Here is a 13890-nt window from a genome sequence, read left to right on the forward strand (position 1 = left end):
GGAAAAAGTATCAAGGCTCAAGGAGGGTATTTTGGTTTAAAAAAAAAAAAAAGACTAAACCGTAGCCCAACTTTTGGTTTAAGGAAATCTTTGTGTGTATTTTGAAAATAGAGGGACTCCTTATAATTCAAAAAAAAATTTATGAAAGTAATTTGCACAATCTTACAACAAAATATGTAACTAAAGCAACTGCATGGTGGTCACCAATTCAAATGCAAATTACATATCTATTTTGTCTTCCCAAAGCAAGAAATTGATACTTTTTTCAAAACAAAAGTAGCCAAGGTTACGAAGTAGAAAGCAATATCTACAATAATCAATGTTTGTGCTTCTATTTTACCATAAGACAGAGGATAGGTAACTTGTAATTCCACCTTTCAGAGTGTAAGTTTACACAGTGAAAAGCTTTTCGTACTCAGCTAGACCATTTAATTTCTCACCTTGGGCAAAAGATTCATCAGTTGTTGACTGCTCTTCTTCATCAATTACAGACAATAATACTGAATTGTTCACAAGATTACAGATTGCAATAAGAACACCAAGACCAAATTGAGCAAGCAGATACAATCCTGGCATAGGGTGATGCCACAGGCCTATGGTTTCCCAAATCTCCATATCCTACAAATGAATAAAGGGTTTTAGCTAAAACGCTTAATAGAAGCGTCACTAAGTTTGCCACAAGCCTCCAGCAGTATTATACCTTCCATAAATTGTTATTGAATGCCACATTGAAGACATATGTGCAAGCAGCCCACAAGAGAATGAAAACAAGAAGCATTCCATTTAACTGATGCAAGCGAAACATGGAAGGGAAGGCATACAAGATAGCCCACATAAGCAAGCAATCCAAATGCACAAACACTTGTAAAGTAGAGACTCCAAAATGTCAGTGCAAGCATGGAAATCTGCCAGTTTCACCAATAAATACAATATTAATAGACAATAGATAGCAGCTTCATGTGTTTATATCAATATTCTGATAGAAATCTAGGCCTCTATCTAAATTTACAGTAGGAGAAATAGAAAAAATAGGATGAAGGAACAATGAATTCCATATGTAATTGTAATAAGAGGACTTAGGTAGTTAAAGCACGTTGGGTTCATTAGTCGTTAGTGGTGTTAATGACTACCAGACCGTCAGAAAAGTAGGCTATAAATAAGAACCAAACGCATTTGTAATATAGTTTGTTATAGTCAGTAAAGGGAATTCATCCAAGTTTCTCTCGTCTCTTTGTTTCTACCTGTGAGTCGGGAGACCTGATTGCATAATTTCTGTATTTTTCTTATTTACAGATTGTGGGTACACAGATTTATATATAATTTACAGGGTAGGAAGAAGGAAATATAATAAAAGCCTATAACAGCTATATTCAACGGTAAAGAATCAAGGAATAATGAATCATAAATGTCAAGATAATGGGATAGAATTAGGGAGTAATTAGCGAGCATTATATCTGGGATTTCACACTACCCTCCTTCTGTCTCTCTCCTTTCTCTCTCTTGACCAGATTACGATTCAGCATCAGAATACTAACAGTTGAAGAGGCCGGAAACAACAGATAACCACAAAAAATAGTAATCCATCTGGTAAGTGATTGCAACGGTCCCTCAAGTGAGTAGTTGTAATTAAGAATGAAAAAAAATGACGGCTGAGGTCATTTACTGATGCATCATGCACAACAAGGAGAAAAATAAATGAATGAGTCCATATTCTTGGTGAATGCCGAATCAACTGTTTCTCTGTATATGGAATGCCAAAAACTGGACTTGAATCATGCACAGGATTGATGTAATGAGGGGCAAATAACTCAATAAAAAGGAGATAGAAAGTGTACCGGAAAACCGTAAGTTAAGAAGTTAATACTAAATGACCTAAAAGCAGCTCCTCTCGATGAAATACCAGCATGCCTCAAACCAAATCTGTCAATAAATTGTATAACAAGACTGAAATAAATTGCCACCAGAAAACTTCCAAAAATAACATCACATAACAAGAAGCAGCGAACTTAATGGGAAATCTGGCAAGCAATCAATGGAGACAACGTACAGAAATTGTAATCATCAAACAAAAACTAGAATGTCAGACCTCATGAGAGAAAGACAATAAATTTAACTACATAATGTAACAAAATATTAAGGGGGAAAATTTCATGCATCTTGTCTTGTTACATGAGAAACTTCTTAATCAAGCAAAAGGAGTTTTCCAAACAAATTCATCAGTACATTATTACATTGACCCTGCTCTGCCCCCAACCACCCCTCTCTCTCTTTCTCCCTCACACAAACACACACGCGGGCCCACGGACACACACCCACACCAAAAAAGAGCACAATAAGAGGTGTTAATGCAAAGTATATATCCAGATTCTTGCATTTACAGCTCAACAATCGAACTCTTAAATCATTTTATTGGCAACATTATTAGTTGTATTATATGATATATCCATTAAGGTAACCAAGCGAACAATTAAAGGAATTAAAAATCGATATCCATTTTGAGGCAGTTAACCACAGAAACTATCCTCACAATAAGTATGAAGCTTCAGCATTTAGGAAGCGTGGGGGAGAAAGAAAGAAAGCAAGATCATACAGAGCCATTGTTTCTGTCTAATTACCGGGATTCATGACCAAAAACAGGATACTTTTGGAAAAGAAGTGGCTCAGTCAAGTTGCTTTCTCTTGTTGATGTATCGAAATCCATGTCAATTAAATCGCTTCTACTCCAGGAAAGCTGGGAAAAGATAAAAGTAAGTTAGGGACTGTAGAGAGGAGTCAAAAATATTCTGTGTATTTCGTAGATTCTGAACAGTCCATTCCTATATTTACGCATAGTCTTTAACTAGAAGTATAGACAAACATCACGATATTATAAGAAAGAAAGCGAGTCACAACCCGCAAGTTTAAGTTTTCCTTTCAATCCCTATGACAAGAAGTTAAATTCTTTAGCATCTGGAAGGCACGTGATTTATCTGAATACAGGGGTGCAGGAATTCATGCCTGTGACTGGTTAATATTTGAAGACAATTCTCCCTGAATGGATTCGCTGTTGACTAAAACTCCAGACGTAAAGAATAAGATAGATGTAATATCATGTGGCTTTAATGATTGGAGTGCAATAAAAAGTCTAATCACCCATTAAAGACATTATTGTCTCATTGTGTTGAACAGATGTAGAATTCTTAATCATCAGTCCCCACAATCCATGTTTTGTGCATGGAACTTGTAACAAAAGACATAATACAGCATTTAAACTTACTCAATTGTCCGGAAAAGCAATCTTTATATTCAGTTAAAATTGTTGACTTCGATTGTTTAATCCTCTTCTCTTGTAAATTCTAGAGCAAAAATAAATAGCACCCATAAATGTACTTAACCTTAGACGCATAGTCCCAGAACACACACGAGAGTGTATATCAAAAACCTTCCCATCTATGTGTGGAAATCATTCGCTTGGATTATCGTTTCCTAACATTAGCATGTCAGGGACAATCAAACCGCAAGACATAGTCTTTATCAAGAAGTATGTAGAGAGCCTTTTTCCTTAACAACAGAACTAAATAGAAGCAGTAAGTCTAGTTCATTATATTTACCATGATGTAGAAGAGTAGAAGCGAAAGACCAGAGCAAACTCGGGTCCATTCCAATTTAGCAGAAACTTTATAGAGTCCAAAGAGATCAAAAATCCTCCTCAATATCTCTGGGAACTCGACGGGAAGTTGATATATGTAAAGAAGGATGATATTCAAACCAGCATAAAACAGAAGGTACCTCCGCCCCCTTCAAATTCATGTAAAACGTATTTGGTGAGTCTGTCAATTTCTGTTGTGAAAAAAACTAAAAATGTTTTCTGAGGGGGTGCAGGAGGTTCTAACCGAAAGAGGCCCGAGAAATTGCTTGTCAAAGACCAATCAACAAGCCCTATACTGCTGCAAATAAAATAAGGCAAAGAAGCCCAAGATGGGTGACTTATTCCAACAGTTATTTGTATACCGGGCAGCAATAAGAAGGAGAAACCCCTAATATGAGAGCCTGCGAGAAAGAAAACAATACAGCAGCCCAAATCGACATCCATGTTATGACCACTTCATATGAAAAAGGTAATTAATTTGTTACTTTCATTTTACGTGTTTGTGAATTTTTCACTTTACCAACAAAGATATGCGCCTTGATGAATTATTCTTTGTGTGTGTGTGAATACATGCACATAATATACATGCTTCTATATATGTTTACTTACTACTGGAAGAAAAAAGGAAATTGATAACTGAGTATAATAAATGGTAGATAAACAAAAGAAATACAAAAATTCAAACTATTAGAAGACAAACCTATCAGCAGAACAGAAGAGCATAAATGTCCTGGATGAAAATCTCTCCATCCATCCGAAATATATCTACTTCCATAGATTTCAATTATTGAAGCAAAGACGATCAATATCTGCATAACCAAAAACTTCTCTGTAGGCAAATTCCACCAATACTGCACCCTGCAAATCCATTCCGTATGCTATTTGTTGTGTTTTTAAAACACTGATGCATTGAGGGGCAAAAGTCTATGCTAGAAAGGGGTAAAAAGCAAAAAAGAGGAAGTTCAGGCACCTTCTAAATCCAATTAGCTGCGCCCACTGAGCATTGCTGGTGCTCCATTGGTCACCCTCAATGGCCCAAGCAATATGAAATATGGCATGTGAAAGAAGGATTAAAGAGGAAAATATAAGGACACACCAAGAAATTGAAGAATGTTGACGGAAGCAAGAACCTGTTTGCCAAAAACTTTCAAACATTTATCATGTGAAGAAAAGATAATTAAATTTGCAAATAAAATATTAGAAACGTAATATCCTGCGGGGACAGGCGTATTTAAGGAAACAATCAGTATCCATATAATAATAGCAATAATCCTTGAAAAGATGTATAAGGTTGCTAACTAGAATTTACAACCAAGGAAACTAAATTTCTAGCCAAAGATTAGGACTATGAGCCTATAGCCACTCACATAACCCTTTCCATCCAAAGAAGCACATAAAGTAGTTGCATGCTGTATTATTATTATTATTATTATTATTATTATTATTATTATTATTATTATAACAACAACAGCAGCAACAACAACAATAAATAACAAGAAGAATGGGAGAACTTTTGGACAAATTAACAAGAAGAAAAGCATGGTATGTCCATTTGAAGTGAGCTAATTCCTCCCGGCGTCTAAATTTTACAGCCTATTACTTATTTAGTTTTCATTATTAAAAGATGATAAAATCCAAAAGCCTTGTTAGTTACCGATATATTAACCCTCAGAAAAATTCAATTAGAGAATGTTAAAAAGAAAGGTGCTCGTGTCATCATGAAAGGAACAAGAATTTGAAGAGGAAGGAGGGTAAAAAGGAATTATGGCATGAAAAAAATGAAGTGCATATGCGGGTGAACATCTTACCCCTTCTGATAGCAGTGCACTGAAGGTAAAGAAAGGCTAACAAATCTGCCAAAGATATCAAACTCCAGCTAAGTAAAGCGGCTGCATGGAACAGAAAATATGTCAACTTTTAAGAGAGACATTGGGACAAGACAAAGGATACTGTAGAGGCGACTTTATCTAAATTCAAGTTGCCATAATAACTTATTCATGGAAGACTAAGAGTGTAGCTACCGAGACAGTTATGCACAGTCGTAACGACAGAGCTTGCGTAATTAGCCCATTATATGCAAAACCTTTAGAATATACATCTGCATGCACAAATCTGATATCTCTCATGTCAAAGTAAAATTCAAGTGCGAACTTAAAAATACGGAGTTATGAGATCTTAACCCAATATCAAGTTAATGTTTATCCAGCACGAGGCCGAATTCACAAGTCTTGCATCATTAATAGAATGTTAATCCTTAATTTTCTCCAACAGAACACTAGCTGATGAACAGTACAACTTCCTTCCTTGAACTTTTATAGATACATGGATGATGATCATTGATTGACGCCAGCAGGTCTCGCGGTCCATGAGCATCCCGGTATATTACAGTATATTTTCTTTAACTTCATTTAGAACATCCAAAATTGCCAAACCCCTTTTAAACATGTGAATTTAAGTATTTGGTGAATTCCTGCGTGCTATTTCCCGCTCTGTTTTGACTTTTTGAGTACGAGACACTAAGAAGCGCCAGGGATGATATGGCAGAACAAAGGAAGGCCATGGAAATAAGAATGGGACAAAGGCAGACCTATTAGAAGGAACATAGGCAACACGAATCCTGTGAGAAACTTCGCCATGACGATCTGTTCTTAAGAACGAAAACTTGAAAGTCCCAGCCAATATCTTAGTCCGGAGCAACAGGAATCCATTTATAGTGACTACCAACTATGAGAACCCAATCCATGAGCCAAATACTGACGTTATGGAAAAGATTTTCGTCGCTAATGTGATGGAAGTTCCCATGGTGATGAAAATTGGTCATTGGTTGGGTTCATGTCAAAATGATAAACGACACCCATTTGAGAAAACACATAGATCAGTCGCTTTCACAGATGAGGGAGGCAGAGGAATCGCAAGATCAAGGTCAGAAGCTGAAATTTGATGATTGGATGCGGTGGGGAAAATGGCCGATGGAACCAGGCGCGATGATCGGTGTTTAGGAACAATCATTTTGCTTACGTCTTCGGAAATCGTTCTCACCGCTACAAGGGTATTCTTGGTATTCAAAATTTTGACCGTTACCCTAGCGCCATATAACGTACAGCCTGTCAACTACCGGATTAATAAATCCATGAGCTGGCAAAACGAAGGATTAGTAAATTCCTGAACCTGTTTTGGAAAGCAATTTTTTTCTAACATCAATGTATCAATATATACAATTTATATTTAAAGGAATAAATAATACTCTTCCGGTCCTTAATATAGGACCCAATTCTTGAGTTGGTTTTGGTCTTAAATATAAGACCCATTTCTCATATTTATCAATTTTCTCTAAACTACCCCTATAGATACTCTTTCAACCATAATCAAGTAGAAGAGGCGGAAAGGGTATTAAAAAAGATGATTATGGTGTTTTAGGAAAAACATGTCACATTTTTTATAATTAACTAACTTAACTAACTTCCTTAATCTAATCAAATTAGTTAAATGAGTTTTATATTAAGTACCGGAGGAGTACTTAACAATCCTATTACATTTTAAAATCGTGCATTTTAATATTTTTTTCAAAAAATTGGTTTTCCCATGCAACAGCTAGTTCTTCAGGTAATTTTACTGTGTTGTAAGTCCAAATTTAGTTGAAAAGACAAAATATGTGATCTAATAATGCCAACAACAATGCAACATGGGGGCGTAGCTCATATGGTAGAGCGCTCGCTTCGCATGCGAGAGGTACGGGGTTCGATTCCCCGCGTCTCCAAGTGTTTTGAGGGCTACAATTTCGTCCTTTTCCGCTACTCTTATTTTATGGAGGAAAAAAGGGTTTTTGGACCAACTTAAGGATATTTAAAGGCTATTATTTCTTCGGCCTGCGGTATTCTGTGCTGTAAACCAGCTCAATTTGTGAACTGAGGTACATCATGATAAATTAATTTAGGGGCCTTCTTAACATGCACTGTAATTAAAATACACACATGGTTTGGTTAATTAGTATTATTAATTAATTATAAGCATAAATTAATTTAATTAAAATAATTAATATTAATTAATAATATACTCAAATTAATATTTTTATTGTAACGAATCAATTAATTTTAAATTCAAATCAAATCAATTCTTAAATTATATAAATATGCATAATATTAAAATAAACCTCTTTCTATGTTGGAATACCGAATTTCATTTGGTTCTTGTAATTATCGGTTGCTTGGCTTTGGTTATTAGTTCCAATAGCAATTGAGGCGCATATTGTTGGCCTTGTGCTGCAATAAAGGTAGTCTTATGTGTAATGTCCAAAGATTATGTAAGCATAAACTGCTATCTTAAGATTAATAGCATTCCAGGTGTCTGTGATGGAGATCAGCTACAGCAATCAACCCAGTGAAACGTGTAAAGATTATATAAGCATAAGCTACTTTCTTCGTTCAAACGACTTGCGACCGATGCAGTTGATGTCAGCAAAGAATAAAAGTAGTTTTGACAAAAATGCGTCAAGGTAAATCCTTAAAAATAAAAGTACATCGATAAGAGGTGAGACATTGTACGTACGGTACGGTACGCACAATTGTCTCAAGTCTTGTTCACCCTGAAAGCATCAAATACAAAGAGTGCTAAAAGAGTTTGTTCTGGTTACTGACTCCACTCGTTCGAAAGAAATTGCTGTTATGTATGAGGAAGAAATTGTCTGAGAGCACAAGTCCTCATCAAACTGCCTTTTGACAAATATTTCAATATTTGAACAACCCATCAGACTTGTTGGCTCTACCAGACAGGTCGTCGGCCTGCCCATGAGAACCGAAGGTTAGCAGCCGACCAAGGACAAGGAACACAATCAAATTAGACAAGCTTGACCGACCATCCCCTTCCTGTTTTTGGTGGTCGACAAAAAAAAATCCCAGACGCACCATACATCTTACAAGTAATCCAACAACCACAGACTGTTTTGGATTACCTTGACAACTAACAGGATCACCACATCATGTCAGATATACACTGTCCAAAGCAGCGAAACCAGCTGCAACTCCACCTTCATCAGATGACGATATTTTCGTACGCATCAAATAACCACTTTGTTCATTCAGGATGACTTTATCTCTGTTCCTGCAAATTGAAGCTCATTCAGCGTTAAGCACCACACAAATTTAAGAAAGGATGAAGCAGTGATTCATACATAGCCGAGCTATATACCTCAAATAAGTGCCAAATATTCCAAGTTCTGATATGGCATGATTCTTATGACAACAGCCACTACGCATAATAAATGTTGCAAAACTAGTTGGAAATATCCTCTGCATAAGGATGTAAGCTGCGTCTTCTTGAGATCCTGCTTTCTGCAATTTTATGAGGGTGTCCCTCACTGCACCGCCATAGATATTGTTTCCTGAAACATAATTACAGCCCCTTGGGTAAATTCCCTGCCTCACTTTTTTATTTCCTGCAACAAGGTCAAAGAGTCGACAGAACAGAAGGTTGAAGCAAGCTTTAAAGAGAAATAAGACCTCCTCCTTCTCGCTGGGGCTTCATTACAAATAATTCTGGCCTTTCTATTGCTCTTTTAGTAATATCCGATTCATCCAAACTCCACAATCCTGCAAAGCATTTGCGCAGTTTGACAATGTCATCTTTGTTTTCAAGGTACCTGCTTGCAGTATTGACTCAAAAGTTAGGGAAGTGATATCAACTGGTGAAACAAACTCTATTCAGCCAAAATATCCAAATTAATCAATAAGCTACTCAGTCGCTAAGACAGAAACGGAAGGGGGAAAATCATTCTTTTGCTTCTGTACACGCATTATATTTGATTTACTTGACATTCATCGAAAACAAAATACACTCAGCTTATACTTTTTTCTACGAAGTAAAGTGCTGAGGTGAGGATAAGTCCATCCAACAACTTTCCATTTCTAAGGCATTAACTCAACATTCTCAGCTTTACGTGGGAAGTCTCACAAATCATCCCATCGGTTACAATATCTGTGTACTGGTCATATGCTTTCAATTATGAATAGTAAAATCTTGCTTGGAGAATGGGAGTGTAATAGACTACCTCTCAAGAACGCCGGGTTTTGCAAGTTCCTGTTGGATCTTCTTTGTGCCAGCCAAATGATAAGATATCGATGGGCATTTGATGGCAGAAGATTTTTCCATTAGTAGTCTAGCCCTCCATTCCTGCAAATTGAGCAAGATATGCAAACATAAACTCAACTTCTCCGTAGAAGCCCCTATTCCAGAGGATTATGTAAAAGCACCAGATGACAATAAAAGAACTGCCAGATCTGATTGATATAGGAAGAATCATAAACACGCAGAAAAGTTTGCAGAATGCACCTCTATTCCACTAAGTGTATGTTTAGTCACTAGTTGCCTTCCCAAGAAGATTAGGCCTTGTGAAGTTCGGTTTTTAAAGATCCTCACAGTCCCAGAATGATCTGTTTAGCAATATGAGCTAGTTTTAACTAGTGCTTGGTTTATTTTTTGTAATTCACAGAGGAAATGCTTTGCGATCTCTGGTTTTGGTTGATGTGCATTCTAAAGTAACCCTTTCTAAAAGGTGGCCATCTATTGTTCTTATCAGCCTAAACATCATATGTGTGTGTTTGTTTTTGTGAGCAATATAATTTTACCGATTTTTCCACAAAAAAGTATTAAATGGTAATTGCATCTCCTAAGTCGAGCTAGTAATTTTAATATATTTTGGGCACTGTAGTTATGATCTCCATTGGGCTAACAATGCCTAAGGTTAAAGAACAGATGTTTCAACGCTGGAATGGAACAGTTATTATGAGCAGCGGAAAAGTGCAGTGTAGATGCTCACTGATTCTGAAGGATAGTCGAGTGGTGTGTACCCAGCCCTGAAGTAAATGACTGCAATAGCTTGTCCATCCCTGTACGTGTCAGGAAATTAGATTTTTCAACGGTCAGAATGCAATCATGTCCCAAATCCAGAGCAGGGAAGTCACTTTTCCAATGGCAAAAGATACATACACAAAAAGTTTTCCATCAGGAAGAAGTTCCGCCTCTTGATCAATTTGAGCCAATGTTTTCCGCACAGATGTAATATGATGTGTATTAAAAAGCTGAGGAAAATACCTCCAGTCTAAATGATAGATTTTCTAAATTGTTCGGATCAATTTTTGAAATATGTAATGAATGTGCATTGTTGAACAAAGTTGATGTAGGAAGCAAGAGAAAACTACTAAGAACAGGATATCTTTCTCTCAGGGCTAAAGAAAGCATATGTTGGTCATACATGTTCCGTTCATCAGCCTGAACCACAAACATTATTACAGCTCTGCACAGATCCAGTGAAAATTTCTCTTGCGTAAGTTATAACACAGCATTTAAAAAAGTAGCAGAAGAAGCAAATGAGGAAAATATTTCTCCAAACTTACCTAGGGTCATTATATTCACACCATGCTTTAGCCAATGCGTCTACAAACTGATTGCAAGCAGTATTGGAAGGAATTCTGTCGGAATTTAGACCAAGCAATTCTCCATAGTGGGAAAGCATGTTTCTGAGTAAAAACCAACCAATATGATGATGCCTTCCAATAATCAACTTCCTTTACTTAAATAACAACACTTAAGAAGTTAGAACTTCTATGAACAGGCATTGGACATTATTAATTAATATCTGCGAATCATTTATGAAACCCTGAAATAAATTCTAATTTGAAATCACCTAACAAATTCCTAATGTATCTCTAATACGAATTAAACTGTATTTACCATGAGAATTATCATATTTTTAACTTATAAGGACCCACAGCTGCATCAAAATAGAAAAAGAGAAATAAAAAACATTATTAAAAGATTCTAAATTAGAAACCACACATGCACACTTACTTATGAAGCTCAGTCACAAGTCCACCAAGACCAGCAAATGAAGATGAAATGGTGTTCAGTTCAATTTGCAGAAGTGCTTTGGACTGTTCATCAAGCATATAATCTGAACGGTGTAACCCCAAGCATATTCCCTAACAAATTATTGCAAAAGGAAAGGGTAAAAAATATTGGTTACTAACTCTGACTGACTGATGGAGAGTAACCTGCCTGCACCTTCATCCCAGCTTTTGCTATATTAATAATATGCTTGATCATAAACTAGATATCATGCGAAATAAACAAATAATAAAATAATTCAGTTTTTTTACTCTCTTGAGCCAATACGTGTTCCTATGACATAATATTTAAAATGCCCGTAATGGCATAACTAAAGAAGAAAATGACAATCTTTAACAAATTTGGTTCCAATGCACTGTCAATCTACACTCACCTCTTTTTTGTTAAGCTCTAGCATCTTGGAATGAATATCTAAAAGTCTGGAGGTAAATTCATCCACTTTCTTAGTTCTGCGTAGTGGGAAACAGACAAATAATATCAAATGATAAGGCATAAACAGAGATAGACTAGAGTAGAAAGACCATATTTTGGTAGCTAAGCTAGAATGACAAATATATGATGGCAGGCCAAATCGACAAGAATTAAAAATGGTAGAATTGTGCGAGGTAAATCACACAGACAATAAGTGAATGTATACGCTCACAGACATCTAATGCAAATTGTTCTTCACAATTTGAAAGGTAAAACAAAAAACCCAAGAATCAGTAAATATAGTAAAATGCCCATGGAATGCAATCTCTCATACAGCAAAATCTAGAGTTGATCCCAAGACCAGCTGAACATGAAAACTGTAAAAGAATAATAACACAACACATAACATGTCTCTAAATAGGTAAGGAGGGGGGAAAAGCAGACCTGGAGAGAGAGTCCTGTAGAAATTCTCCATCTTGACTCACTCTGTCAACTAGCTCATTAAATACTGGGGCTAACTCACACGCCTGCTTCCAGTGACTTCGGGGGAATGATGCGGGCAACAAGGTAAACGGCGCATGAACCAAGCCCACGCCAGGAACACTTCCTGATCTCTATAATTCTAAACAAGCTGACATCAAATTCAAGAACTAACAAACAAGATGAGACTATTACAAAGGGCAGTGAAATAATGCATTGTTCTAACGATCCAACAAATGTGAAAAACTCTTTATTTTTCACATGACAGTCACCAAGCCTCGCCAGTGAACTATGATTCCTTATCAGAAAATCAATACTTTCTGGAGTACAGAATTCAAATGTTCACAATATAATATAATATATTCAGTCAACGTTTCTTGGTATATCACTGAAGACAGTAGCGGAAAAATACGATTGCTTATGGAGACTGAGAAGTATTGGGAAGAGGGAAGTGAGAACTACATTGGAAACGGACCTCAACAGATTTATCACCAGTAACAAGGCCATGAAGCGAGCTCCATACTAGAGCGTCATAAGCAATCTTGTGAAGTAACTGCTGATCAATAGCATGATAATCGGAAAGAGGAAGGGTGGCAGTTCCTTCGATATCGCCATGCTTCAGAGGCAAAATTGGTGGGCAAGAAGCAGCAGCCGATAGCTGAGACATGATCTTGATGGGCTTACGAAAGCGAATAGAGCCGGGTTTGAGTGAACCAAGAAAAAGAAGGTGATTTTGAGTCTGATCTGACGCAGAAGATACTAAGAATGCGGAATAAACTACTGTTGCCTTTTCATACTTATTTTTGGTTTTGCCAGCTTTGTCTTCTGTCCATACAGCGATGAAAAGATCAAACGAAGATGCGTGTCCCTTTTTTCGCCGTTTTTTTTTGCCATCGAAGAAGATGCTGGTCATGCGCCAAACTGAACTCGAATTCCTTAAATAAAGACGTGGCGTGATTTTCTTACAATATTTTTATATTGATACTAATTTATAAGTTAAACAAACTAAATTAAAAAAAATAATAAATGAAAGATTGATAACATTTTTTGTTGGGAAAAAAAAACTCAGATGAAGTTTATTATATGTATCATATTAAATTCCCCAGTCACACATAATTATATGTAGAGTATTATTTTATATAAATTTATAATTAAATATTATTAAATCTTAATATTTTAAAAATAAGACATGTCACCACCATATATGATTGAACAACATAAGTAACTTGATCCATAAGTGTTTTCTTTTGCCATAAATACGTGGATAACAATAACACACTGCATGTGACATGGCACCACGCATCTCCGTTTTCCGTATAGGCCTTTTGGGGAGGCACGATTTGAGAGAACCAGGCAGCCCAACGGCTCATGTGCTATCCTGTGCTCTTGCGTTCTCACTTCTCGTGCGCTGGACGCTGGCGCCGTAGTGGCGTCGTCTTTCATTTATTTATTTAAAAATTAAAAGAAAAGTT

General features: G+C 36.4%; 1 protein-coding gene, 1 long non-coding RNA gene and 1 other non-coding gene across 5 annotated transcripts; 1 reads left to right on the plus strand and 2 right to left on the minus strand.

Annotated features, from left to right (window-relative positions):
• Positions 1 to 483: 483 nt before the first annotated feature.
• LOC114728133 (uncharacterized) lies at positions 484 to 812 on the minus strand. The gene is made up of 2 exons (XR_003738637.1): positions 701 to 812; positions 484 to 618 (listed from the first exon to the last, which is right to left on the minus strand). It is a non-coding gene; the product is annotated as an uncharacterized LOC114728133 (long non-coding RNA).
• A 6500-nt stretch (positions 813 to 7312) lies between these two features.
• On the plus strand, positions 7313 to 7385 carry TRNAA-CGC (transfer RNA alanine (anticodon CGC)). The gene has a single exon. It is a non-coding gene; the product is annotated as a tRNA-Ala (tRNA).
• A 714-nt stretch (positions 7386 to 8099) lies between these two features.
• On the minus strand, positions 8100 to 13206 carry LOC114728127 (glutathione synthetase, chloroplastic-like). 3 transcript variants are annotated; one of them, XM_028914972.1, is made up of 13 exons: positions 12894 to 13206; positions 12383 to 12552; positions 11901 to 11976; positions 11471 to 11601; positions 11017 to 11187; positions 10836 to 10916; positions 10610 to 10690; positions 10440 to 10509; positions 9672 to 9793; positions 9124 to 9263; positions 8813 to 9005; positions 8577 to 8725; positions 8100 to 8406 (listed from the first exon to the last, which is right to left on the minus strand). In XM_028914972.1, exons 1-12 carry the CDS (start codon positions 13083 to 13085, stop codon positions 8602 to 8604), a joined length of 1551 nt encoding a protein of 516 aa, XP_028770805.1. In that variant the 5' UTR covers positions 13086 to 13206; the 3' UTR covers positions 8100 to 8406; positions 8577 to 8601. The 3 variants fall into 3 exon arrangements, with proteins under 3 accessions (XP_028770805.1, XP_028770803.1, XP_028770806.1); XM_028914970.1 differs by having other exon boundaries at positions 8100 to 8725; XM_028914973.1 differs by having other exon boundaries at positions 8100 to 8725; positions 11017 to 11139; positions 12894 to 13197.
• Between the last annotated feature and the right edge of the window lie 684 nt (positions 13207 to 13890).

This window comes from Neltuma alba, unplaced genomic scaffold (assembly GCF_004799145.2).
Source record: "Neltuma alba isolate B1F8T4 unplaced genomic scaffold, ASM479914v2 tig00012521_pilon, whole genome shotgun sequence".
NCBI classification, from domain to species: Eukaryota; Viridiplantae; Streptophyta; class Magnoliopsida; order Fabales; family Fabaceae; genus Neltuma; species Neltuma alba.